The sequence below is a fragment of the Pan troglodytes genome, chromosome 7 (genome assembly GCF_028858775.2).
Source record: "Pan troglodytes isolate AG18354 chromosome 7, NHGRI_mPanTro3-v2.0_pri, whole genome shotgun sequence".
In the NCBI taxonomy this organism is placed as follows: Eukaryota; Metazoa; Chordata; class Mammalia; order Primates; family Hominidae; genus Pan; species Pan troglodytes.
In genome coordinates, this window is record NC_072405.2 from 105,228,541 (window position 1) to 105,255,430 (window position 26,890).

Sequence of the window (26,890 nt, forward strand, 5' to 3'; positions counted from 1 at the left end):
GTCCATTTTTGGTAGGTGTGAAAAGATAAGAGAAAAAAAACCTAAAGAAATGACAGTTTTGGTATTGAAAAATTGGCAATATAAGATCATAGTGGAAACCAAAGAGTGAAATGAATAAAACTGCAATTGCATAACATAGTGACCACTTTGCCTCTTCTTGTTTCTGAGAGAACAGTGTGTAGGTGTCCTTTTAGCAAATGAAAAATATGCCACCTAATAGGTATTTGACATTGGCTAATTTTGTTAGTTTCTAGTGCCCCTTCCATACTACGTGTATAACCAGTACTAAATGCTCAAAAACTATTGAATTGATAGATGACTTTCTTTCAAATCTAAAATTGTACAATTCTATATTTTTTAAAAAAATGGTAATTGAGGGCCAGGCATGAAGGCTCACGACTGTAATCCCAGCACTTTGGGAGGCCGAGGCAGGCAGATCGCCTGAGGTCAGGAGTTTGAGACCAGTCTGGCCAACATGGTGAAACCCTGTCTCTACTAAAAATACAAAAATTAGCTGGGTGTGGTGGTGGGTGCCTGTAATCCCAGCTACTTGGGAGGCTGAGGCAGGATAATTGCTTGAACCCGGGAGGCGGAAGTTGCAGTGAGCGGAGATCGCAACATTGCACTCCAGCCTGGGCGACAAGAGTGAAACTTTGTCTCAAAAAAACAAAGGTAATTGAGGATAAGTAAACTACCCAAAAAGCATGATGCATTCAAGTTCCTCTTTTTCATAGCTGATAATAGGTTCCTTAAAATCAGATAACTGTAAGGCTTGACTATTAAACGAATAGTGGAAACCCTTCACAAGGGGAAATATTCCTTTCAACTTTGTATTTTCTTCATATTCTGCCCTTCTTAAACTTGCTGAGTCTGATTTGCTCTTTCAGTCACTAAGACTGCAAGCCTGTATGGTGCCTTGTTATAAATGAGAAGGTCCCCATCTGGGCTGAGGCAGCCCTGCAGGCACATGCCTCTCTGTGTGAAGAGAAAGGCTACCCTTCCTCTGAGCAGAGACAATCCCACACCAGCCCACACCAGCCCCTCTTGCTCCCTTAGCCAGGCATGTTTGTGCAGTGCACACACTGCATAACCTGGTGTCTTATTTCCGGTGCCAAAAAACTTGGCCTTCAGAACAATACACTAAACACCTCCCAATGCCAGGCACTTGGCCAGGCACTGGAGATAAAAAGAGGAGTAAGAAAACATCTACCTTTGGCAGTCTGGGAAGAGGGCCATATAAGCAGATCACCACAGTAAGACCTGGCAAAGTGATCAAACATGAACACAAATTGTTATAGGATCAAAACTGGGGGAACAACTCTTTTTTTCTTGGATGGGGTTATGGTCAAGGAAAATTCAGGAAGGAAGAGGTGTTTAATTAGGTGTTTGGGGGATGAGTAGAGGTTCATGAAAGGGAAAAAGGGCATTAGAACTTTTGTGGTGACAAGGACAAACTTAGAGCTCTCCTCCTATAACCCCAAACCTCAGGAAAGCCTTGGGTTGCGGCTTACTTTGATTTAGGTCTTGAATCACACCATTTTTGTTGGGTTTGTCTTTCTACATGTCTTTTTGCCTTTGAAGTGATCCAGACAAGCTTAGCAGTGGGGTTTGTAAAAACAGTGTAATAAACATTGCCCATTTGCCAGGACTGTCCTCTGTGTAGCTCTCTTGGGAGTCTGTAGAGGCCGTAGGTGGCTGGTTAAAGGCTGGGGATTTGGGATTATCACCAAATGGCCTCCTTGAAGATACAGCACACAAGGACAATCCAGAAAGAGGGAACAGCATAATCCCACAATATTTTGTTTGCCAAATGGAAATCTCTTTAGTGACAAACATTTAACTTAGCACCAGGTGTGACCTTCAGTTATGCAATAGAACTGTGGTTCAGCTAGGATGAAATTTCTTATTTCCCTAGAAGAATGTTTTGTCCAGAAACACTATCCCAAGGCAACAGACTATATTTCCAATTCTGTGAGCCTTTTCCCTTCTTGGCACGTGCTACTGGTTGCTAGACGAATCAGGAGGCAGTATGTGCATAGAACAGCTCCTCACAAGTCACTGTCATTCTAAAAAAAACTCAGTATGTGTCCTTTTGGCAGGAAGTCAGAAACATGTTCTCTGGACCATTAAGGGACAGCATCTTTTGTTATAAATGTGTTATATTTGTTCTTTGACCTTCATCTATATCCTTTATATATAAGTGTTTCCCTGATATCTGGGAGCCATCATAGGAAATTATCAAACCTGAGGAGGAAGGTCCTGAAAATCCTTGATTTGTAGCCAAGTCAAACAAAAGCATGGGTAACCTAAGGACTCACTAATTGCTACTGGTGTCCAAAGTAGGGGGCAGCCTTGTGAGACTGAGCTCTGAACCTGTGGATTCTGTCCTTACTGTGTAGTCCTGAAAATGCTTGGTGTGGAAGATCTATACATGTAGTGTCAGAAGGGTTGCATAAGTATAGAAAAATTGTTTTTCCTTTTTAATAGTGGTTCATCTAAAAAGTATTTAATTGTGGAAAATATAAGGATTGAATAAGGGCATAGTTAATGTGTTATATCTGTCAATAAGATGAACTATAATGCTGTAATTAAAAATGTTTATGAAGGTTCAATATAATAAAAATACCAGTTTTCCATACATTAGGTATAAATTTAACATAGCTGTAATAAAAATACCTTCAGAATTATTTTAATCGAATGGCTGATCCTAAAAGCCAAATGGGAAAATAAACAAGAATGGCCAGGAAGACCGGGGAAGAGAAAAAGAGTAATGAAGAAGGACTAGCCCTACTAGATATCTATGAAAACATATTTTAAAGACGCAATAGTTAAAAGAGTTTACTACTAGAACATTAATAGACAAATGGAACACTATAGACACAAAGTATATGCATGAGTTTATTCTGTGAAAAAGGAAGCATCTCAAATCAAAGGAGGAAAAGGTGGACTACTGAATAAATGATAGTAAGACAACTACTAGATATAAAGAAAAAAGTTAGATTCATACCTTCCTAATCTTTACCCCTCCAAAAAAAAAAAAAAGAAATGTAAAAAAGTGAAATCTACAAGTAGTACGAGAGAAACCAGAAGGACTAGAAGAAAGCAAGGGATTCTTTTAACACATTTAAAATGGGGAAGGCCTTTTTAAAGACTGCAAAATCCAGAAGCCATAAAAGTAAATATTGTAAATTTGACTAGATAAAAATATATTGCAAAATTTCTGCATGGCAAAGATTCCACAAGCAAAGACAAAACTAAAACCTAACTGAGGAAAATAATAATGATCTATATTACAGACAAAGGACTAATCCCCCTCACGTGTCATGGCAGCTAGCTTCCCACAGAGTAAGTGATGAGAGAGAGAGAGAGAGCACCCAAGATGAAATATGGAAGGTGCAGACCTTTTATAACCTAATCGCAGGAGTGACATTGGGTTTTTCTTTCGAATTTTTCTGATTTGTTTCCCTGTGGTGTCGATTTATCTTGTTTCTTGTCTTTTTCTTATAAACTTTAAAATTAGATTTAGAAGCTTAATTAACTTTATGTTAAGCCTTTTTGCCAAGAATATTTCATATGTAGTATATTGAATTTTATGTTTCCTTTTATTAGTGAAGCAACTTTCCCAGAAGCACCACAGTGGACTTGTTCTCAAGTCTAATTGGCCAGATCAGGGAAATATGCACTGTCCTGGACCAATCACTGGTGATGAAAGGGTAACACCCGCCACTGGAGTTCTGCTACTACACAGGATGAAGAAAGGTAATTTCAGAGAGTAAAAACCAAAGTTGCATGAATTGGTTAGAGTTCTTAGGGCCAGAGGACAAGGTGCTTTCCCTTGGGTTTAAACAAAAACAGTAACTTGGAGTCACAAAGGCAAGTGGCCAGAGTTGAGGCAGAGAGGTAAATTGAGGCCACATCATGGACGGACTGCATATAACACACAGTAAATGCTGTCAAGTAGGGAAACGCCATGATCAGATGGACATTTTAGAAAGAACCAGTCTGGCCATAGCAAGAAAGGTCTAGGCAAATCTGGAGGCAAGAGGTGTCACTGGGATTCAAGTGTAGGCCGCTGCTGGCTGGGATCAGCTAGTTGGTAGCAGCTAGACCCAACTCTAATATTTGAGGGGCCTGAAGGTAAGAGTACCAAAGGAAGCCAACATACCATGTGAACAAATATTCAAAGTTAATCCCAGCACTATGGGAGACTGAGGTGGGCAGATCATGAGGTCAGATCGAGACCATCCTGGCCAACATGGTGAAACCTCATCTCTACTAAAAAGACAAAAATTAGCTGGACGTGGTGGCGTGCACCTGTAGTCCCAGCTACTCGGGAGGCTAAGGCGGGAGAATCGCTTGAACCCGGGAGGCGGAGGTTGCAGTGAGCCAAGATCAAGCCACAGCACTCCAGCCTGGCAACAGAGTGAGACCCTGTTTAAAAAAAAAAAAAAAAAAAAAAAAAAAAAGTTATAAATCAAGTTAGTAAACTGTTAAAAGCTCTGTCTTCCTGCCTTGATAAATACATCTTCCTAAGGACCTGAAAGGTCAGGTTTACATTGAAAATTTTGACTCCTTGGAGTTCCATGCTGGACCTTGGAGGCCCAGACAAGCAGGCTCTGGCCTATGGCCGTCTTCACTTCCTTTCCCTGTCCAAATAAGATTGTGGAATAACACAGATATTTTGAATGTTTGGATCTTACCCGACTACTTACTAGTTATGTGAACTGAGGCACTTCAGCTTCTACAATTTTCAAGTGACAGCCATTGGGGTAAAGCAGGAAACAAAATAATGGCACTGCCCGTATGGAACCCAGAGGATACTGGGAGAAAAAAGTCAGCAAGCAGGTTAGCTATAGGTAGTGGTTGATAATGGCCTACTGTGTGGCTTCTCTGAGAGATGTGTGTGCTTTTCTGCTGGAGGTGTTAGGTGGCCAGTGGTTCCCAAACAGGGCGACATTTCCAGAGGCCTTTGGGGGTGTGCGGGCGTTTGGTGGTCACCAAGCCTGGGCATTCACCTATTGCAAACTTCCAGCAACGTGCGGGACAGCGCTATTGCGCCCAAAGTGCCAAGGCAGCCCCTGTTGAGAAACAGTGCAAGGTGTTCTGTTCTCATGGTGGATTTGGGGTATAGGGGCGGCGGGGCGTGATTTTGGCAGCTACTTCCTTCACCAGCAGCACCCATGACTTCTTGTAGGTGCTCTGAGGTCGCCTGTGGATGCACGTGGGGGAAGGGGAAGAGCCCAGGAGGGGTCGGACGGACTTGGGCGGGTCTTTCCTGTAACGAAGGCCAAAGAGTCGCGGCGGCGGCCCAGATGCAGAGGACCACAGCGACACCTGGCTCTTCTTTGAGCGGCGTCCAGAGGCTGCCTTCCCGCGACTCAAAGGAGAGTAGGGGAACCTGCAGGGGCGTGGCTGGGGCGTAGCTGCGCGCCGACGGCGGGGGGTCGAAGGGCACGCAGTGCCGGCGTCATGGCGGCCTCCGCGCACGGCTCTGTCTGGGGGCCGTTGCGGCTTGGCATACCCGGCCTGTGCTGCCGCCGGCCGCCTCTGGGTCTGTACGCGCGCATGCGGCGGCTGCCCGGGCCGGAGGTGTCTGGGCGGAGCGTGGCTGCGGCCAGCGGACCGGGCGCCTGGGGCACTGACCACTACTGCCTGGAGCTGCTGCGGTGAGCGAGCACGACCTTCCCTGGCGCGGCGGGAAGCGGGGTCCCGGGGTGGGAGCGGCTGCGCCTCGCGTCTGGCCTGACGTTTGAGCGAGCGGACCGGCGCCTTCCTCGTGCCCCTCTGGGTGTGCGTTCTAGTGGGCGTCGGGTGCGGGTGTGCGGAGGCAGCGGGCCCACAGGAACATTCACATGGGTGACAAAATTATGGCAAAATTCCTTCGACTGCCCACGCTTGTCGCCTTATCTGAACCTTAATTTTAGCCGAATTCAGCGTTTTTGCATGAATAACCTTTGTTATTCACAGAACGTCTATTAGTTTTAACCACAACGGTAGCCAACTTTGAGTTCTTTCTGTGTGCCTGGCATTATGCAAAGCAGATTACGAGTAATTAGTCTTCATTACAAGTTGCGACGGACAAATGTAGACCTATCATTTAAGGTTGTGAGTTATAAAGCATGTAGAACAATTCCTGGCATATAGTAAGGGCACAGTGAGTGGAAGTCATTATTATCTCATTTAACAGACAAGGAAACTGGGTTTTATAGTGATTAGAGAATTTGCCACAGGTTCACAAGAATAGCCTCATAAAGTCAGAGCCCTGAAGTGTTTTGTTTGTCGGGCATAGTGCTGGGAAGGCCTGGCACTTGGGTGTCGCTCCTTAATCATTTGTGGAGGTGGGTTGGATCAATCAGGTCACCTGGTTCATGCGGCAGGGACCCCTGGGAATCCAGGCCTGACTGCTGAGACCAGTGGCTTAGCCCCTCTGCCCTTCTGCTATGTCTCATTTGAAAGACTGGGGTAAGGTCTTGAAGTACTTGGTCTCAAGGACTTACCAAAAGTACTTGAATAACTAAACTACCTTGAAGTTGATCATGCAAGTAAAACCGTTTTTTTTTTAAAATTCCATTTTAGAGAAAAGCAGCATAACACAACAAAATGCATTCATTTCAGTGTTTTGTTTATAATCCCTTTTAAAAATTGTGGGCCGGCCGCGGTGGCTACACGCCTGTAATCTCCGCACTTTAGGAGGCTGAGACCGGTGGATTGTTTGAGCCCAGGTGTCTGAGACCAGTCTGGCCAACATGGCGAAACCCCATCCCTACAAAAAAATAAAAAATTAGCTGGGCGTTGTGTCCCGCGCTTGTGGTCCCGGCTGCTCCAGAGGCTGACGTGGGAGGATCGCTTCAGCCTGGGAGGTGGAGGTTGCAGTGAACCAAGATCGCTCCACTGCACTCTAGCCTGGGCGACAGTCTCAAAAACAACAAAAACAAAAATTATTTATTTCCTACCTTATTTGTTGATTACTTGTAAGAGAAACAAGATAGCAGTAATGGAAATCAGGCATTAAGAATTGTAAAAGCCAGAAAAAAAATTGTAAAAGCCAAAATTGTGAAAAGATTGCATTATTTTTATATATTTAAGTTGTTATATTTTGATGATAAAAAGTTTAAGTTGCCAGAGTATACCACCCAATAGCCGCTAGTGTCATAACTTTGCAGAGATAATCACTTTTAAAAATTTCTTATCTATTCTTCCAGGGATAGTCTGTGGATTTACAAATATTTAAGGCTGGAGGAATGGCTTACACCTGTAATCTCAGCATTTTGGGAAGCCTAGGCAGAAGGGTTGCTTGATGCCAGGAGTTTGAGACCAGCCTGGGCAACATAGCGGGACGCTGTTGCTACAAAAAATAAAAAAATTAGCTGGGCTTGGTGGCACAGCCTGTGGTCCCAGCTACTGCGAGGCTGAGGCGGGAGGATCACTTCACTCCAGGAGGTTGAGGCTGCTATGAGCCGAGTTTGCTCCATTGCACTCCAGCCGGGGCAACAGAGCAAGACCCTGTTTCAAAACAAACAAACAAAAATATTTAAGTACATTATTAGTTATTTTTTACTTCAGTCACATGCTAGTTTTTCTCAAGTATATATACTGTATTTACAAATGGTCAGGTACTTAAACTGTCCATGTTATTTGTGTGGAATGGGGGCTCTTGACTCTAGTGACTTATTTCAAATGCTGAATTTTGCAGGCAGACCTGATTTGAGAGTATTAATCCCAGCTCTATCACTTGGGAAGGTTTCTTTAAGATTCCATGTCGGCTGGGCACCATGGCTCACACCTGTAACCTTAGCACTTTGGGAGGCTGAGGAGGGAGGATTGCTTGAGCCTAAGAGTTCCAGACCAGCCTGGGCAACATAGTGGGACCCCTTCTCTACAAAAAATAAATAAAATTAGCTGGGCATGGTGGTAAGCACCTGTAGTCCCAGCTACTCTGGAGGCTGAGAGAGGAGGATCACTTGAACATGGGAGGTTGAGGCTGCAGTGAGCCAAGATCTTGCCACTGCACTCCAGCCTGGGTGACAAAATGAGACCCTGTCTCAAAAAAAAAAAAAAAAAAAAAAAAATCGGTTTTTTTCCTTATTTGTAAATGTTTACTCTTACCTTATAGCCTGGTGTTGTGAGGATTAAATGTGATGATATAGTAAAAAATGCTTAGCAGAGTTCAGACACATGACAAATATAAGTTTAAAAAATAAAAATAAACTTGAAATAGAATTTCCGGCTTCTAATTGTCCATCAATAATCTCTGCAAGATTTGGCCTCTGAAATTGTGCAGGGTTGTTTTGGACGTGCATTTTATGCAAGGCCTCTAAATAGCAGGAAAAATAGCAGGCCATAACTTCGGGTTCGCCATCCTCAGCTCTCCTAGCAATTTAGGTTTTTGGGAAAATCTCAAACCTAATTTACATAGGCTTCTCCGACTTTGGCTTTGAGGAGGATAAACACAGAGCCTCAGGCTGTAGTGAGAAGGTGAGGAGGTACTACTGGTGGTGTTGGAGTGCACTAATGTTCTTTACTTTGCTGCAATCTCACCAGGGAATCACTTCCTTTCTGCCTCAGTGGCACAGGTCCATGGTACTAACACACAACAATCCTAATACCCCGTGTGCTTGTTTCTTATATGTCTGTCTCTCTCAACTCAGTCGAAGTCAGTACCCATCTTCAGTGTCTGGAACAGTGCCTGGCACATAGTAGGCACTGCATAGATGTTAGAATGAATGAGAGGTTATTTGCCCTATTGCCATATAAAGCTGTTATATATACATCCGTAATATGGCATTTCTCATTATCTGGGACTGGATAATCTCAGGTAACTGGATCTTGGTTAGATGCTTAGGACATTCTTGTATATCCATAGTTCAATAATTCATATTTATAACGATGATCCTAAGTGATGAAGAAATGGCTAAATAATCAGTATATCATGTTTAATGTGGTGAAGGGGGTAATATTGTTTAGAAAAATTTCCATCCAAAATTTAAAAATATATTTAATACGGCAGATCCTTGGCTGTGTGGAAGACTTTATTTTCCAAATGTTACTACAGTTCTATTATGTCTTCATTTCATTTTTCATTTCCCTCTAAGAAGCTTGAAGTACTTCACATACTGCTTTTTTTTAGGAGATAACCTTGGTAGGTTATTAAGCTTCATTTGCAAATTGGGAAATAGACAGGAGTGATTGGTGTCATTTCTATTAATAACCAGTTGGGTGATGGAAGTTAAGATTGTAGTTTGATTCCCATTCAGTGTTTTTCTCACTGTTTCATGTTAACTTCAAGTGTTTTAAACACTTCTGAAGTTTGGAGACTTTGTATGGCAAAATACAATTTAAAAATGTCAACTATAGAGCTGCTTTGCCTTCGCTGTCCTTAGAAACTTTTGGGGAACCATTTTGTTCCCCAAAGGTGAAACTGCTTAGGGTGAGATCTTTTTAGCAGTACTCTTGAGATAGCAAGGTTACTGTTTGTGACCTCTTCTTTTGGTTTATGTGGCAATTGGGGGAGATTGTCAAGGGAATGGCTAGAAGCAGTTTAAGTTCTCTGTTAGGAACATGACAAAGTGTGAACCAGTTGAGAAGTGGGAGAAATCTGAATTTTAGTACCTAAACTCTACGGGATGAGGCCCAGGTTAGACTCATATTAAATATTGTTTTATAAGAAGGTTCCAATGTATTAAAGTAGGTAAGTACCTTATACTTCAGTCATCTTTCCTGCAGTGAATATGGTAAGGTCTATATGTTCATAACATTTTATTTTCAAGTAATTGTAAATTTACATAAAAATTACAGAAATAGTACACAGAGAGCCAATATACTCTTTAGCAGATTCCCTCATTTTTAACACTCTGAAACATTTAAGGATAAGATGCAGACGTGATACTCCATTAACTGCCCTTAATACTTTGGTCTATATATTGTAAGTACAAGGATGCTTTCCTGTAGAATCACAGTACAGCCATCAAAATCAGGAAATTAAAATTGATCCAGTATTACCATTTAATCCACAGGCCCCATTCAAATTTTGCTGATTATCTTATTATGTCTTTCATACATCCAAAATCATGTGCTACATGTAGTTATATCTCTCTAGTCTTCTCCAATCTGGAAGAATTCCTCAAATCTTATCTTTCATGAGCTTGATATTTTTTGAAGAGAATAGGCCAGTTACTTTGTAGAAATCTCCTTTGATTTGGGTTTTTAATATTTTCTCTTGACATGCGTTTTTGGCAGGAATATCACAGAAGGGACACTCAGCTTTTCTCTCCATATCATATCAGGAAGCACATGACATTGATTTGTCCTATTATTATGATGTTAACCTCTTATTACGTGGTTGAAAAGGTGACTTCCAGATTTTTTTTTTGTAAATTTAATTAAGAATGTTAATTATAAGCAAGAAGTGCATACTTACTTCGTGGGGAGATACTTCAGTACTATGTAAGTATTCTTTTTCCATCAAACTTTTACCCCTTTAACATTTTCAGGCATTTATTGATGATTTTTATCTGAATCAGTTAATACTATGATAGTTATCAAATGGTGATTTTTTAAAATTCCATCATGTCTTCTAAATTTAGTAGTAGGCATTGTATTGGTTGTCAAGCTTTTCCTTCTCTTCCTATTTATTAATTTTTATTGGTACAAGCTCTTAGAGTCCTGTTTCAAATTGTTACTATTATTTATTTATTTATTTATTTATTTATTTATTTTAGAGACAGGATCTCCTGTTACCCAGACTAGAGTGCAGTGGCATGATCATAGCTCACTGTAACCTTGAACTCCTGGGCTCAAGTAATCCTCCCACCTCAGCTTCCTAAGTAGCTAGGACCACAGGCCCATGCCACCATGCCCAGCTAATTTTTTTATTTTTTAAGTTTTTTGTAAAGACAGTGTCTCACTGTGTTGTCCAGGCTGGTCTTGAACTCCTGACCTCAAGCCATCCTCCCTGCTCTGCCTCCCACAGTGCTAGATTATAGGCATGAGCCACCATGCTGGGCCCTGTCATTATTTTTTGATCCTGAAATTGCTGTGGACTTGGCCAGTGAGAACTCTGTCAAGCCAATTTCTGTGTTCTTTTGAGAAGTTTCCTCCATTCTTTAAACATTTCTTTACTTTTTGCTCAAGAAGATGTTTCAGACTTATCTTGTATTTTCCCTGCCCTAGGAATGGAGTCAGTTATTCCTTCCAGGAGCCTGTGTTAGTCTGTTTTGCATTGTTATAAAGGAATATCTGAGACTTGGTAATTTGTAAAGAAAAGAGGTTTCTTTGACTCATGGTTCTGCAGGCTGTGCAAGAAGCATGGCACCAGTATCTGCTCAGCTTCTGGCAAGGCCTCAGGAAGCTTTTACTTGTGGCAGAAGACGAAGGGGAGCAGGTGTATCACATGGCAAGAGAGGAAGCAAAAGAGAGAAGGGAGGAGGTGCCAGGCTCTTTTAAGCAACCAGCTGTAGCGTGAACTAATACACTCACTTATCCCCAAGGGGATGGCACCAAACCATTCATGAGGGATCCACCCCTGTGACCCAAATACCTCCCACTAGGCCCCACCTCCAACATTGTGGGGGTCACATTTCAACATGAGATTTGGAGGAGACAAATATCCAAATATCAGAGCCCTAGTTTCTTTCAGTGGAGAGTGGTTTCAGAAACCAAGATCTGGGTGCTAGGTGTGTTCACCAATACTGGGAATGTGGGGTGGGGGCTGGGGGCATTATTACTTCTAGGCTCTTTCAGCAGGTGCTGCAAGGAAACGTATGTGTGCACACAGTCCTACATGAATTTCTATGTCTTATCTCTGCCTTTCTGTATATCTGTCTATATGTCTTAAAAACCATACATTCACCCCAATATTTGCTTGAACTATTTTAACTTGATTTATACTTTTGAAGCTCATTTGAATTCTTACTAAAACAAAAGTGATTCTGAAACAGTTAAAATTATAAGTACTACATAAGTCATAGTAAATTGATAGAGATTAGGTGGCATTGGGGTACATTTTTCATAATTTTTAAGGAACGGTTATAAAAAATAAGACATGTCAGGCCTTTTCTGAACTGAAGCCTCACGTTGTTATTGTTTTTTTGAGATAGAGTCTTGCTCTGTCACCCAGGCTGGAGTGCAGTGGCGCAATCTGGGCTCAGTGTGACCTCCACCTCCTGGGCTTAAAGCAGTTCTCGGGCCTCAGCCACTCAAGTAGCTGGGATTAGAGGCACATGCCACCATGCCCGACTAATTTTTGTATTTTTAGTAGAGACGAGGTTTCACCATGTTGGCCAGGCTGGTCTCGAACTCCTGGCTTCAAGTGATCTGCCCGCCTTGGCCTCCCAAAGTGCTGGGATTACAGGCATGAGCCACCGCGCCCAACTTGAAGCCTTTTTGTTTTCAGTTAATTTTAGTCAGTATTTTTTTGTGCAGCTTGGAAAGTGAAGAGTAACTGTCTTTTTTTTCTGTCTGTTACAGGAAACGGGATTATGAAGGTTATTTATGCTCCCTGCTGCTCCCTGCAGAATCCCGAAGCTCTGTTTTTGCAGTGAGGGCCTTTAATGTGGAACTGGCTCAGGCTGGTATTAAGATACCTTAAAATATTATTTGCGAAATGGTGATATAAGGTGTTTAATGCTGAACAATAAAGAAATATAGTTGTAATTTATATGTTAGATGTGTTTAAGGTCTCTGCTAGTGATTTCTTTTCCCTGCTAACTGTTTAGGCTTAGTAATTCAATACCAAAAATAAAACTATCTAATGAACTTAATGGTTCTAGAAATGCCATTCTGGAATTTTTTATTTCTCTTCCCGAGGATATTATAAAACTGTGCCATTAACATTGCACATTTGTCTGCTAATTAAATAGGTTAGTCAGAGAATTACTGCTTATTCTTTCCAACAATTGCATAATTTACATGTATATAGCAGTTTTTCAAAGCATTTTTTAAATTGAGGTTTTAGCTTTAATATCAGTAGGGAATGAAAGCAATTGTAGCAAACCAGGACCTTAGATCATACTAATTCACTTTTGTCTAAGAATTCCAAAGGAAGGAGAGATCCTCTTTTTTCTTCTTTAGAATGGAAAGAATATGTACAAATACAAAATAAATTGGAATGGTGGATGGAGATGAGAGAGTGAAAACTGGAACAGCCTTAGTCTTCTTAGTAATAAATTGAGAGGTCAGATATTGGGAGTGAGGGAGCAGGAGAGGATTCAGAGTCTTGAAGAGAGTAGCAAATTTTGACACAGATTCTCAGGGAATATGGTAGGAAGTGAACAAGGAACAAATAAAAGGATATGAATATGGCACCGAGGCACAACTGAGATTCACAACTGTGAGTCTGTAGAGAGTCTAATAGACTGGCTGTTTTTTCCTCTGGTATCTTCCTGGAAGTCATGGGTTATGATTTTTCACCTCATCCTTTTCAAGTGTAAACTGTACATAAGCATGTTAAATCAGTCACAGTTTAGCCATAAATAGTTCCCACCTTGGTCTTTATTATCATTTTTAAATGATTAAAATTTAATTTTTTAATTTTTAATTTTACAGACAGGTCACCCAGGCTGGAGTGCAGTGGCATGATCACAGCTTATTGTAACCTTGAACTCCTGGGCTTTAAAGCAATCCTCCCACCTCAGCCTCCCAAGTAGCTGGAACTGTACATGTGCCACTATGCCTGGCTAATTAAAAACAATTTTTTTTTTAGAGACAGAGTCTTGCTATGTTGCCCAGGCTGGTCTCAAATTCCTGGCCTCAAATGGTTCTCCTGCCTCAGCCCCTAAAGTGCTGGGATTACAGGCATAAGCCACTGCACCCAGTCAATACAATTTTATTTTTAATAAACCCCCAGAGTTCCTTCTGAATTCTGTCACTTTGTACTTCTTTGTACACTTTGTACATCTTGCTGCTGCTTTGCACATGGAGCCTTGTTTATTCACTCATTCAACAAGTGTTGATTGAATGCAGAGACTTTACATAGTCTGTATTCAATGCTATACCCACGTGACATAAAACAGGGTCTGCACTCAATGAACAGATAAATCATTGTGTAATGTATCAGATGGAGACTAGTGCTATGGAGAGAAATAAAGCAGAATAAGGAGGCTTCGAAGGCTGGGTACACCAGGGGTTCCTATTTTATGTAGGATGGTTAGGAGAAACCTCACGGAGAAGGTGGCATTGGAGCAGAGATCTGAAGGAGGTGAGGGAGTGAGCTGTACAGATATGTGGGCAAAGAGTATTCTAGGCAGAAGGAACAGCGAGTGCAGTCTCTAAGGTGCAATTGTGCCTGCTTAAAGAACAGAAGAAGGCAGGTGGTCCAGCAGAGCAGGGAGGGGCGCATGGGAGGAGATTCAGTTAGGGGCACCTGGGTCAGAAAGGTAAGGTCTTGGAGACACCATTGAAATCACTTTGGCTGAGTGAGATAGGCAGCCACTGGAGGGTTCTGAGCAGAGAGACATCACCTCTTGGTTATATTTTGAAAGGATTACTCTTGCTGCTGTCTTGCTGTACTGTATGCCACTGGGATCTGAACACTAAACATTGCTAAGAAACCCACCCACCACCAGGATATTTGGAAGTAACTTCACATATGGAAAAGTAAGAGTAGTACAAACAATACTCATGACCCTGTTGTTAATATTTTGTTCCATTTGCGTTATTCTGTCTACATATGTATATATACACATTTCTCTTTTTATGAATCATTTTAGAGTAACTTGACTATATCATGACCCTTATCCCTATAAACTTGATTGTGTATCTCATAAGAATAAGGATAATCTCTTACATAACCACAGTACACTTACAAAAAAATAAACTTAACATTGATGCACTACTTTTATTTGATCTACCATCTGGTTTCCAGTTTTCTCAAATGACCCAGTAAGGTCTTTTATGGCATTTTTTCCCCCTTCTGTATGGGATCTAATCTAGGATCATGTATTACATTTAGTTTTCTGTCTCTTTAGCCTCTTTTATTCTGGAACATTTCCATAGCCTTTCTTGGCGTTTTGTGACATTGACATATTTTAAGCAATACTATTCCTTTTAAGAATTAAAATGGTTCTCATTTGGGGTTTATTTTATTTTTCATCAGGTTTATATTAAACTTATGGATTCCTAGCGTAATATTACCTAAGTGGTCTGTGTCCTCTTCAGAGTCAGAAGGAGGCATGAAATATCCATCTGACTCCCAGCAGTAATGTTAATTTTAGTCACTGAGTCAAGATGTTAATACTTTTTCCCTTGCTACTAATAAGCAGCCTGTGAGGAGACCTTTTAAGACCATGTTCCTCATCAAAATTTACCTCCTAGATTTAGCTTGTGTTGGTGATTCTTGCCTGAACCTAAGAAGGCCATTTTTTTTTTTTTTAGATGGAGTTTCGCTCTTGTCGCCCAGGCTAGAGTGTGGTGGTGTGATCTTGGCTCACTGCAACCTCTGCCTCTCAGGTTTAAGCAATTCTCCTGCCTCAGCCTCCTGAGTAGCTGGGATTACAGGCACCCACCACCACACCCGGCTAATTTTTTGTATTTTTAGTAGAGACGGGGTTTCATCATGTTAGCCAGGCTGGTCTTGAACTCCTGACCTCAGGTGATCCACCCTCCTTGGCCTCCCAAAGTGTAAGGTTTACAGATGTGAGTCACCGTGCGTGACCAGAAGGCCATTCTTAGTAGTGAGTGAGGGAGACAATCTAATAATCTCCTTTTTAAAAATTACTTAAAGAATGAATGAATGAATTTATTTAAAAGTACATGCAGTAAAATTCTCTCTTTGTTGTGTTCTATAGGTTCCAAAAAATGTAGTCATGTATTTATCACCATAGTCATAATACAGAACAGTTACATTAACTCAAAAAATTCCCTCAAAAATACTGATTTTTTAGACAGTAGACAATGCATTTGCTAAAGTTTTTAAACCCTATTTATAGGTTAAAGACTCAGTCTCTGAGAAAACAATTGGACTGATGCGAATGCAGTTTTGGAAAAAAACTGTGGAAGATATATACTGTGACAATCCACCACATCAGCCTGTGGCCATTCAACTATGGAAGGTAAAAAAAAAAAAAATACCACTTTTAATTTGTATGAATATTATTCGAGTCTACTTTTTGATGGATATAATTTGGGTACTGGTGATTATAGTGGAATCTATTCTGAAAATATTCTTAGGCTTATGTATTCAGAGCTGTTATAGTTTTGGCACAGAAATTAAAATCACCCACTGATAATTTACACACATCTTTTGTATATTTGTTTATTAAAGGAAAAAGGAAGAATTAGTCTCTACATAATAACTTGTATTTTCCACATTTCCATATTTGCCTGCAGAATTTAAATCCTACACATTTTGATATAATAGCAAGTAAAATGTTCTGTTCTCTCTGCCTAGCAGCAGCTCCTTATACCAGTGTTTTAATCCAGGTTTTGGGCATACCAGTGTTTTAATCCAGGTTCTGGGCTGTAGAACATGTATTAATCTTTTGTGATGGGAGACTTGCTCTCAGTGTTGTCCAGATACAAATCTAAAACTGCCTTGTCTAGTTTGATAGAATTATCTATCCATTGTTGAGTTTTAGGTGTTAGAGAATGGAAACCTATGGGCTAGAGTATTATTTGTATAGCTAGATATATATCATAAATGGTTTTATAGTAAAGCAGCTGTATGGATCCCTCACTCATAAGCAGCCACACATGGCTTAGAAATATTCTAAACTATGAGAGGAGGAAGGGAATTAGATACCTTTCATCACTGATCTGTGTCCCTGTTGTAATGCAGTGATTGCCAAAAGAGGGTTTCTGTAACAGGAGCCACCCACAGACCTGACAGTGGTACACCTCTTCTCAGGTCTGCACACCAGCAGAGGCAGACCCAGTTTCTGGGCCCCAGATTGACTTCACAGAGCCCCAGTAAAGATGGAAAGCCAGAACCCCCCAACCGGGGATTGAGAAGAAAAAGTGGATGGGAAGCTGTGAGTATTAGATTAGTTCTTTACCTCTGTTCATCCCACTTCAAGAAGCTCAACCTAGGTGACTCACTAAAAAGTTTTCCTAAAATCCAGAAACCCTTTCTATTTATTACTTTACACCTAAACCGGAGTATAGTGGAGGTGGAGGTTTATGTTAAGACTTGCATAAAAGGTTCTGGCCTTTGTTGGGAAATATGTGGAAGATTAGAGAGTCCTTTGATGCAAATTTATCTTTCCTTGGCTTCCCTTAAAAAACCAGAAGACACATCTGAATTACAGAATGTTTACATATCTGCCAATTTAGGATTGCTAAATTGTCCGATTTTAATAGCTGCTTAAATTTTGATGGTTAATGTTGGCTGGCTTTCTGACGTGACCGGTGTTGAAGTTGAACGTGAATATTTGAAAGATGCAGGTCATGTTCAGTGCAGTTGTCCTTGCTGCATGTTCTCTATCCTTCCCCATCCTGCTGGAGCATATGGGGCATATTGGGTATTTGAAGTGTTGGGTTCTTGAGGAGATTAAATAGAGGGAACAATGGCAATGTGTTATCCAGAGAGCACTTTTCTGCTGCACTGTTTCATTGGTATTTTTAGGGTACAAGATACTTGAATATTTATAATTTCTTATCCATTCTAGATGGGTTCCCCATTTCTCTGTATGAATTTTAGCTGCAGTTTGAATTTATGTTTATAACCAAGGTCTTTCTTCTATTTGGCTTCAGTTTCCAGAGTTCACACTTCATTCAGCAGATTTCCAACTTCTTTAAAATATTTACTTTTTTACCTTGGTCTCCGATTTCCTTCTGAATCAGAGCTATATTTTATAATCAAGGATCTACAGCCATTACAGCTTCAGCCTTGAGTAAATAGGAGTTTGGCTTTTCATTTATTAAATATTTATTTAGTACTTTTTTATGTGCTAGGAATGGTGCTTGAAGGTCTACAAAATCAAACATGCCCATCGGCCCAGACGTGTAAAATAAAACAAGAGCATGAGTCTGTAATGACCGATTGGCTGATTCCTGGAATTTGGAAGAGAGGCCTATGGGGAGAGTCCTGCCATGTAGTAGTAGTAGTAGTGCCGAAAACACTTAGGAAGTAACGCCTTTTTAACTTCTATTAGATTCCTGCCAGGCAAAGTGGGCTCTGTTCTCCATACATACACCTTTGTCATGTAATGCATTTTGATGAGCACGCTGGCCTTTACATTTAGTATCAGTGACATCTGAGAGTCTTAGTTGAAGTATAGCATATCCCTAGATTTTATGTTTCACTACTATATTTATTTTTTGTGAAAATATATTATGCTTAATGCTGACATGGCAGAAAAAAAAACATTTTAAAAACTTACTTGGAAATAATTCCAAACTTTCAGAAAGGTTACGAAATTCAAAGCAGGACAAACACCTCTATACCCTTTATCCAGATTCATCAGGCTGGAGTGCAGTGGTGCAAACATGGCTCACTGCAGCCTCAACCTCCTGGGCTCAGGCGATCCTCTTGCCTCAGCCTCCTGAGTAGCTGGGACCACAGGCATGCGCCACCACACCTGGCTAATTAAAAAATTTTTTTTCTAGAGATGAGGTCTCACTGTGTTGCCTCTCCTTGCCTCCTGGCCATCCTCCCACCTTTGCTTCCCAAAGTGTTGAGATTACAGGTGTGAGCCACTGTGCGTGGCCCACTTATTGTTAATATTTTATCCCATTTGTTTAATCATTTTTCCTCACTCACATATTCAGTTTCTCGCTCTTCTCCTCTCCTCCTTCTCCTATTCCCCCATATGTGTATTCACATTCATAATTTTTTTGTGACAAATTTCATTTGATTGTAAGTTATATACATCATAATCCTAACCAAAAAAATTTAGTGAATATTTTCTTTTTGTTTTTTTTTTTGAGACAGAGTCTCACTCTGGCGCTGAGACTGAAGTACAGTGGCACAGTCTTGGCTCACTGCAGCTTTGATCTCCCAGGCCCGGGTAGCTGGGGCTACAGGCACATGCTACCACACCTGGCTGATGTTTTTTGAATTTTTAGTACAGGTGAGGTCTCACTTTGTTGCCCAGGCTGGTTTTGAACTCCTGAGCTCAAGTGATCCACTCACCTTGGCCTCCCAAAGTGCTGAGATTACAGGCGTGAGCGAATTGTTTGATTCAGTTTTTACCATGCCTGGCCTCAGTAAATATTTTCTTTTTTTTCTTTTTTGAGACGGAGCTTTGCTGTGTCACCAGACTGGAGTGCAGTGGTGTGATTTCAGCTCACTGCAACGTCTGCTTCCTGGGTTCAAGCAATTCTCCTGCCTCAGCCTCCGGAGTAGCTGGCACTACAGGTGTGTGCCACAATGCCCAACTAATTTTTGTATTTTTAGTAGAGACGGGGTTGTTGGCCAGGATGGTCTCCATCTCTTGACCTCGTGATCTGCCTGCCTCGGCCTCCCAAAGTGCTGGGATTACAGGTGTCAGCTACCGCACCTGGCTTATTTTTTGTGTTTTTTTTTTTTTGAGACAGGGTGTTGCTCTGTTGCTCAGACTGGAGTGGAGTGTCATTATCTCAGCTCACTGCAACTTTCACCTGCTGGGCTCAAGCCATTCTCCTACCTCAGCCTCCCAAGTAGCCGGGACTACAGTCACCCGCCACCATGCCTGGCTAATTTTTTTTTTTTGTAGAAATGGGGTTTCGTGGCCAGGCACGTTGGCTCACACCTGTAATGCCAGCACTTTGGGAGGCCGAGGCGGGTGGATCACGAGGTCAAGAGATTGAGACCATCCAAGCCAACATGGTGAAACCCCATCTCTACTAAAAATACAAAAATTAGCCGGGCGTAGTGGTGTGCGCCTGTAGTCCCAGCTACTCGGGAGGCTGAGGCAGGAGAATCGCTTGAACCGGGGAGGTGGAGGTTGCAGTGAGCCAAGATTGCGCCATTGCACTCCAGCCTGGCGACAAAGCGAGACTCTGTCTCAAAAAAAAAAAAAAAAGGGGGGGTTTCACTGTGTTGCCCAGGCTGGTCTCAAACTCCTGAGCTCAAGCTATTCTCCCACCTTATCCTCCCAAAGTGCTGGTATTACAGGTATTAGCCACCGCCCCGGCCTAATATTTTCTAAGAATAGTGATACATATAATCAGGACAGTTTTTTTTTTTATTTCTATTTTTTTCCTAGAGATAGGATCTCGCTGTGTTGCCCAGGCTGGAGTGCAGTGTGGTGATCATAGCTCACTGCCACCTTGAATTCCTGGGCTTTATCCTCCTGCTTCAGCCTTCTGAGTAGCTGGAACTACAAGCACGTACCAGCAAGCTCAGCTAATTTTTAAATGTTTTGTAGAGATGAGGTTGCTATGTTGCCCAGGCTGGTCTTGAACTCCTGAACTCCTGAACTCAAGTGATCCTCCTACCTTGGCCTCCCAAAGTGCTGGGATTATAGGCGTGAGTCACTGTGCCCGGCCAGAACAGTTACTGGCTTTAGTAAATTTATCTTTGATAGAACAATTTCATCTAATTTTCCATTCATATTCCAATTTTGTCAGATGACCTAATAATGTCTACAGTATCATTTTTCCCTTCCAGTATAGGATCTGATCTTGGGTCATGTACTTAATTGTCATGTCTCTGTAGTTTGTTTTAATCTGGAACATTTCCGTAGCTTTTTTTAGCCCTTTATGACATTTATATTTTTGAAGAGTATCCCCCCCACCTCGTCTTTTTAAAACACTAATTTTGGATTTGTCTGATGTTTTGTCATGATTAGATTGAAGTTATGGATTCTTAGCTGGCAGCCATACTTCATAGGTGGTATGTCCTTCTCAGAGTATCACATGTAGAGGCACAATTCGTCTACCTGTCCTTTATGGCACTGTTAATTTTTATTACTTAGTCACAATTTTGCCTGGTTTTCCCACTGTATAATTCTGCTTGCAGTAATCAACAGTTTTTGAGGAGACATTTTAAGACTGCAAATATCCTGCTCCTCATCAAAATTTCTCCCTAAACTTAGTAGCCATTAATGGTTCTTGTCTGATTCAGTCTTTACTCTTATAGTTGCAAAATGATAACTTCTCAACTTCAGTACTTGGTCCACATTTACCAGTTGGCACTTAGTATTCTGCTATAAGAATGAGCTCTTATTTTCCTATATTTATTTGTTTATTAATTATTGGTGTAGACTCATGATTTCTTGTTTTTTACAGTTTATAATTCACTCATGTACTGATTTTGGTGTTCAGGTTGTCCCAGCTTTGGACAGCGGAAACTCCTTCACAGCGGCTGCTATGTCCTTGTGACACGCTTCCGTCATTTTTTGGAGCACTTTCTTATTTTCTGACACAATAAGATATTCTAGGATCCTTTTGAATCTCTCCCCTGCCTCACCTTTGGAATCACCCATTTCTCGAGAGCCCTGATTCCTTTAAGGAGAATGGTAGTAGAGACAAGTGTCTGGGCACTAGGTGAGCTCTTTCCTACTAGAGTGTCTTTACTTGCTAAGGTAACAATTTACCATGTGGATTATTTTTGTTGGAGTTTTAGTTACTCTATTTTTCGAGGAGTGGTTATTTTTGCTAAATAGAATCTTTATCCTGTGGAAAACAATTTGCGTGTAATGAGTAAGTATAGAAGTCAGGGTGGCTAGGCACAGTGGCTCATGCCTATAATACCAGCACTTTGGGAGGTTGAGGCAGGAAGATAATTTGAACACAGAAGTTCAAGACCAGCAACATAGGGAGACCCTGTCTCTACAATTTAAAAAAATAAAAAAGTCAGGGTATATCACTTAATAGAGAAGTTCAGTACTTAATGCTTAATTCTGGTTTTGCTTTTGTTTGAAAGTGGAATTGTTAAATTATTAGCAGTATAGGAAAAAAAGACAAGTTAGTAAAAAAGTATTAGAAGTATAGTCTTATAAATGTTTTGAAATATTTTCTAGGGACATTTTCTTTTTCCCTGATACTTCTTTAACATAGCTGTCTATATGGTGATGTTATTACAAATGTTCCCTTACTTAGTTTTGTATTTGGTTTGTTCATTTTATTCAGATCTACAGAAGTCATTTCTAGTACTTTCTAAAAACTTATAATGCTCTTTGTTTTTTAGGCTGTTAAAAGACATAATCTGACTAAAAGATGGCTTATGAAAATCGTTGATGAAAGAGTGAGTCGAAATTGTTCAAGTCTTAAGTTTTTTCTTCCTGTTTAATTCTTAAGCTAATTCTTCAAGAAGGAAATTTTTTGACTGTATATTAATATTTTGGAGGAAGGAAACTTTTAGAGAATTATGCCATTTTATTCATACTTTACCCTTGCATGCTACCCCCCATACCCTCACATTGAGACAGACAAGCATCCAGGCAGAGGCATGTGTATGCACAACCACACTCCACTATTTTGGTTTTTTCAAAAGGAAATTTTCATACTTACATAAAAGTAGAGAGAATACTCTACATGTGTAGAGTATCTGGTGACATGTTAAAGAAAATCCCAGACATCTTATCATTTGATTTGTAAATACATATATATCTTAAAAAGATAAAGACAAAAAACATAGCCATGATATGATTATCATACCTTAAAAATTACTAATTATTCCTTAATATCATCAAATACTTGACTAGTCATACACATACCTTTAAATATACCCCAGTACTTGGATCAGTGTCTAAATAGTAGAGGGCATAAAGAAAGTCTGACAGTTCCAGTGAATGGAATCCTGTACTAAATTCTTAGAACTGAGTTCTAGGTCCAGCCAAGTCAGTGAATTGCTGTGTGACCTGGCCTAACATGTGTGACCTTTCTGATGCATTGTTAGGTCTGTGTTCCCCTTGGCCTGATATTAATTAATGCTGTTGTCATGGAAATATGTAAGTTTACTTAGTTTATTTAGATAGTTTGCTAACTATAGGCTGTAGCAATAACAAGAAGAAGCCAAAAAGGTATATTAGCTAAGAAGACCTATTTTCAGGTGTCATCTTTTCTGTTTTACAAGGTAAAGAAAATTAGGGAACTCAAGACAGAGATACCATTTTAGTTTAATGAAAAATAACACTTGGCTTTTGAAGGGGGGGATATTTAAAAGTAAAGAACTGTGAACAAACATTGATCTATAGATTCAGTGCAATCCTTTTCAAAATTCCAGCTTTCTTTTTTGCAGAAATTGACAAACTGGTCCTAAAATTCATATGGAAATGCAAGGGACCCAGAATAGCCAGAATAATCTTAACAAAGAAGAACAAAGTTAGAGGGCTCACATTTCCTGATTTCAGAACTTAACTACAAAGCTACAGTAATCAAATTGTGTGTTACTGATAAAGGGTAGACATATAGATCAATGGAATAGAAATGAGAGTCCAGATATAAACCCATATATTTATAGTCAATTGAGTGACAAGGGTGTCAAGACACTTCACTGGGGAAAGAACAGTCTTTGCAACAAATGGTGCTGGGACAATTGGATACCTCTTGCAAAAGAATAAGTTTTGACCCCTCCCTCACACCATATACAAAAATGAACTCAAACTAAATTAAAGACCTAGATGTAAGAGCTAAAACTGTGAAACTCTTAGGGGAAAGCATAGGTGTAAATCTTAATGACTTTTAGGTTAGGCAGTGGTTTCTTTCTTTTTTTTTTTTGAGATGGAGTCTCGCTCTGTTGCCAGGCTGGAGTGCAGTGACACGATCTCGGCTCACTGCAATCTCCGCCTCCTGGGTTCAAGCAGTTCCCCTGCCTCAGCCTCCTGAGTAGCTGAGACTACAGGTGTGCGCCACCACACTCGGCTAATTTTTTTTTTTGTATTTTAGTAGAGATGGGGTTTCACCATGTTGGCCAGGATGGTCTTGATCTCCTGACCTCGTGATCCACCCGCCTCAGCCTCCCGAAGTGCTGGGATTACAGGCTTGAGCCACCGCGCCCTAGGCAGTGGTTTTTTAGATGTGATACCAAAGGCACAAGCAAGAAAAGAAAAAATAGATAGATTGGACTAAAAGAAAAAAATTATTTGCCAGTTATATATCTGATAAGGGACAATTATCTAAAATATGCAAGAAACTCTTACAACTCAACAATAAAAAAAAAACCCTAATTTAAAAATGGGGAAAAGATTTGAGTAGACATTTCTCCAGATAAGGTGTACAAATGACCATCTGAAAAGATGTTCAGCATCTTTTCATTAGAGAAATGCAAATTGAAACAAAGAAACATCACTTCACAGCTGTTGGGATGGCTGTGATAAAAAAGAAAAAAGATGCACGATAACAAGTATTGGTGAGAACAGGGAGATGTTAAAACCTTTCATACATTGCTGGTGGGAATGTGAAATGGTGCAGCTGCTTTGGAAAAATAGTTTGGCAACTTTTTCTTCGAAGAGTTAAACATAGGAGTTATCATAGACCCAGAAATTCTACCCCTAGGTTTATACCCAAGATAAATGAAAACATATGTCCACCCAGAACTTGTATATGAATGTTTGTAGCAACATTATTCATGAAAGCCCGAAAGTAGAAAGAACTCATAGTCTGTTAATTAGTTGTTAAACAAAATGTTGTATATCCATACAATGGAATATTATTCATAATTTATTCAACTAAAAAGAATAAAGTACCAATAGATGAAGCAAACAATATGCTAATTGAAAGAAGCCAGATACAAAAAGCTACATATTATACGATTCCATTTGTATGAAATGCCCAGAATAGACAAATCCATGAAGATGAAAAGTAGATTAGTGGTTTGCCAGGGCTGAGGAGCAGGGGGAAATGGGGAGTGTCTGCTTAATGGATGCAACTTTTCTTTTGGGGGTCATTAAAATATTCTGGAATTAGATAGTAGTGATAGCTGCACAACTTTGTGTATATACTAAAAACCACTGAATTGTATTATTTGAAGGGATAAATTTTATGGTATGTTAATTATGTCTCAAAAAAAACCATAAAGGATGCATTTTTTTTTCTGGAATCATTGCTGATGTCATTTTCTTTTTTTTTTTTTTTTTTTTTTTTTTGAGACAGAGTCTCACTCTTGTCGCCCAGGCTGGAGTACAATGGCACGACCTTGGCTCACTGCAAACTCCACCTCCCAGGTTCAAGTGATTCTCCTGCCTCAGCTTCCCGAGTAGCTGGGATTACAGGTGCCTACCACAATGCCCAGCTGACTTCTTTTGTATTTTTGGTACAGACAGGGTTTTACCATGTTGGCTAGGCTGGTCTTGAACTCCTGACCTCAGGTGATCTGCCCATCTCGGCCTCCCAAAGTGCTTGGATTACAGGCATGAGCCACCGCACCCAGCCTCTTTTTTTTTTTTAAACCCTGCATGTGGCATTTGATGCTGGTGTTAGTTTTTTCTGATTTTAAAGAGGGTGAAATAGGGGATAATATTTTGCCCTAATAATAGTCTTTGTAAAAGTGGCTAAGTGTTCTTGCTATTAGATTCTCATTTTTCTGTTTCTTGCATATAGTGTATTTAGGGAATCAACCCTGTTATTTTATTGAGCATGGTTTCTTTTTAGGGGATGAGGTGGGCACTGGTTTCTGTTTTCTTTTTCTAGGTACCTTTTCCTCATTGAGCATGTAGATTCAAGAGTCAAATATGTGGGTTCCTGTCCCCACCATTTATTTATTAACTGTGTGTCTTTGGACATGTTAATGTGTCCATGCCTCAGTTTATTCATTTGTAAAATGGGAAAAGTATTAATTCCTTATCTCTTGGAGGGGGGGTTGTTTGGGTTAAGAAGATAATGTCTAAAGTGCCTACGTAATGTCTAAAGTGCCTATGTAAGAGCTCAGTAAAGTCAGTTTATTTTGATAACTTGGGCTTCAGATGAAATTTAAAAAAAATGCCATGTCCATGGTGATTTGTATATTGAGGTTATTCCTGATGTCTTATTTTGAGGTGGTGATTTCAAAGTATTGAATGTATAGAACTTTAATATTGTAATGTTTTATCTTATTGTGTACTAAATAACATATACTGAATATTTTTATTCGTTATTCAGTTCTTTGGGGCAAAAAACAGCACCTTTTCTTTCTAAAATATTGACAGTTCAACAGACTTTATTTGCATTTTATTTGATGTAGGAAAAAAATCTGGATGACAAAGCATATCGTAATATCAAGGAACTGGAAAATTATGCTGAAAACACACAGAGCTCTCTTCTTTACTTAACACTAGAAATATTGGGTAAGTTGTTTTTCTGTTTCATACTTCTTTTTTCCAATAAAATACCTATGAGATTTCACTTTTTCATAATTTGGCAATCTAACCAGTTTAGCACTAAAGCCTTCCTTTGTACTATCTGTAAAGGAACAGTTTTTTTTTGTTATTATTATTAGCAAGAAGAAGAATTTATATCTCTTTCTTTGTAATGCAGAGTAATCCAAGACTCAGGCTCTCATACAGCTACTTTACCTCATGGGAATGTTGAAATTAATAATCTGGTAATTGCAAGTGGCTTTACTTTTTTACTATAGCATCTCCTACAATTTGGAAGGCCTATAGCCTGACTTCCTTTCCTGTTAATAATACTTATCCATGGAAAAAGAAAAGTAGAAGAAGTAAAACACATTTATTTTATTTTATTTTTTATTTTATTTTATTTTATTTATTTTATTTTATTTTATGATGGAGTCTCGCTTTGTCCCCAGGCTGGAGTGCAGTGGCTCAATCTCGGCTCACTGCAACCTCTGCCTCCCGGATTCAAGTGATTCTCCTGCCTCAGCCTCCTGAGTAGCTGGGACTACAGGGACGTGCCACCACGCCCAGCTAAATTTTGTACTTTTAGTAGAGACGAGGCCAGAACGGTCTCGATCTCTTGACCTCGTGATCTGCCCGCCTCGGCCCCACAAAGTGCTGGGATTACAGGCGTGAGCCACAGTGCCTGGCCTAAAACTGCATTTATAAAAGTTTTTGAGATTTTTCTTTCTCTGCTTTTTTAAAAACAAAATTTTGAT

At 40.2% G+C, this 26,890-nt stretch overlaps 1 protein-coding gene across 19 annotated transcripts in view; it reads left to right on the forward strand.

The window, feature by feature from the left end:
* The window catches only part of NDUFAF6 (NADH:ubiquinone oxidoreductase complex assembly factor 6), a 211,622-nt gene that overhangs the window by 121,352 nt on the left and 63,380 nt on the right, over positions 1–26,890 (forward strand). For 5 of the 19 annotated variants that reach the window (XM_063816429.1, XM_063816426.1, XM_063816431.1 and 2 more), the window contains 4 exons: positions 12,466–12,569; positions 15,924–16,046; positions 22,046–22,102; positions 26,018–26,120. In XM_063816429.1, the coding sequence (XP_063672499.1) occupies positions 12,549–12,569; positions 15,924–16,046; positions 22,046–22,102; positions 26,018–26,120 (304 nt within the window). In that variant the 5' untranslated portion in view covers positions 12,466–12,548. Of the gene's footprint in view, positions 1–3,609; positions 3,760–5,416; positions 5,667–12,465; positions 12,570–14,477; positions 14,593–15,923; positions 16,047–16,777; positions 16,965–22,045; positions 22,103–26,017; positions 26,121–26,890 lie in introns of those variants that run through there. The other 14 variants (XM_063816434.1, XM_063816433.1, XM_063816425.1 and 11 more) reach the window with 14 other exon arrangements.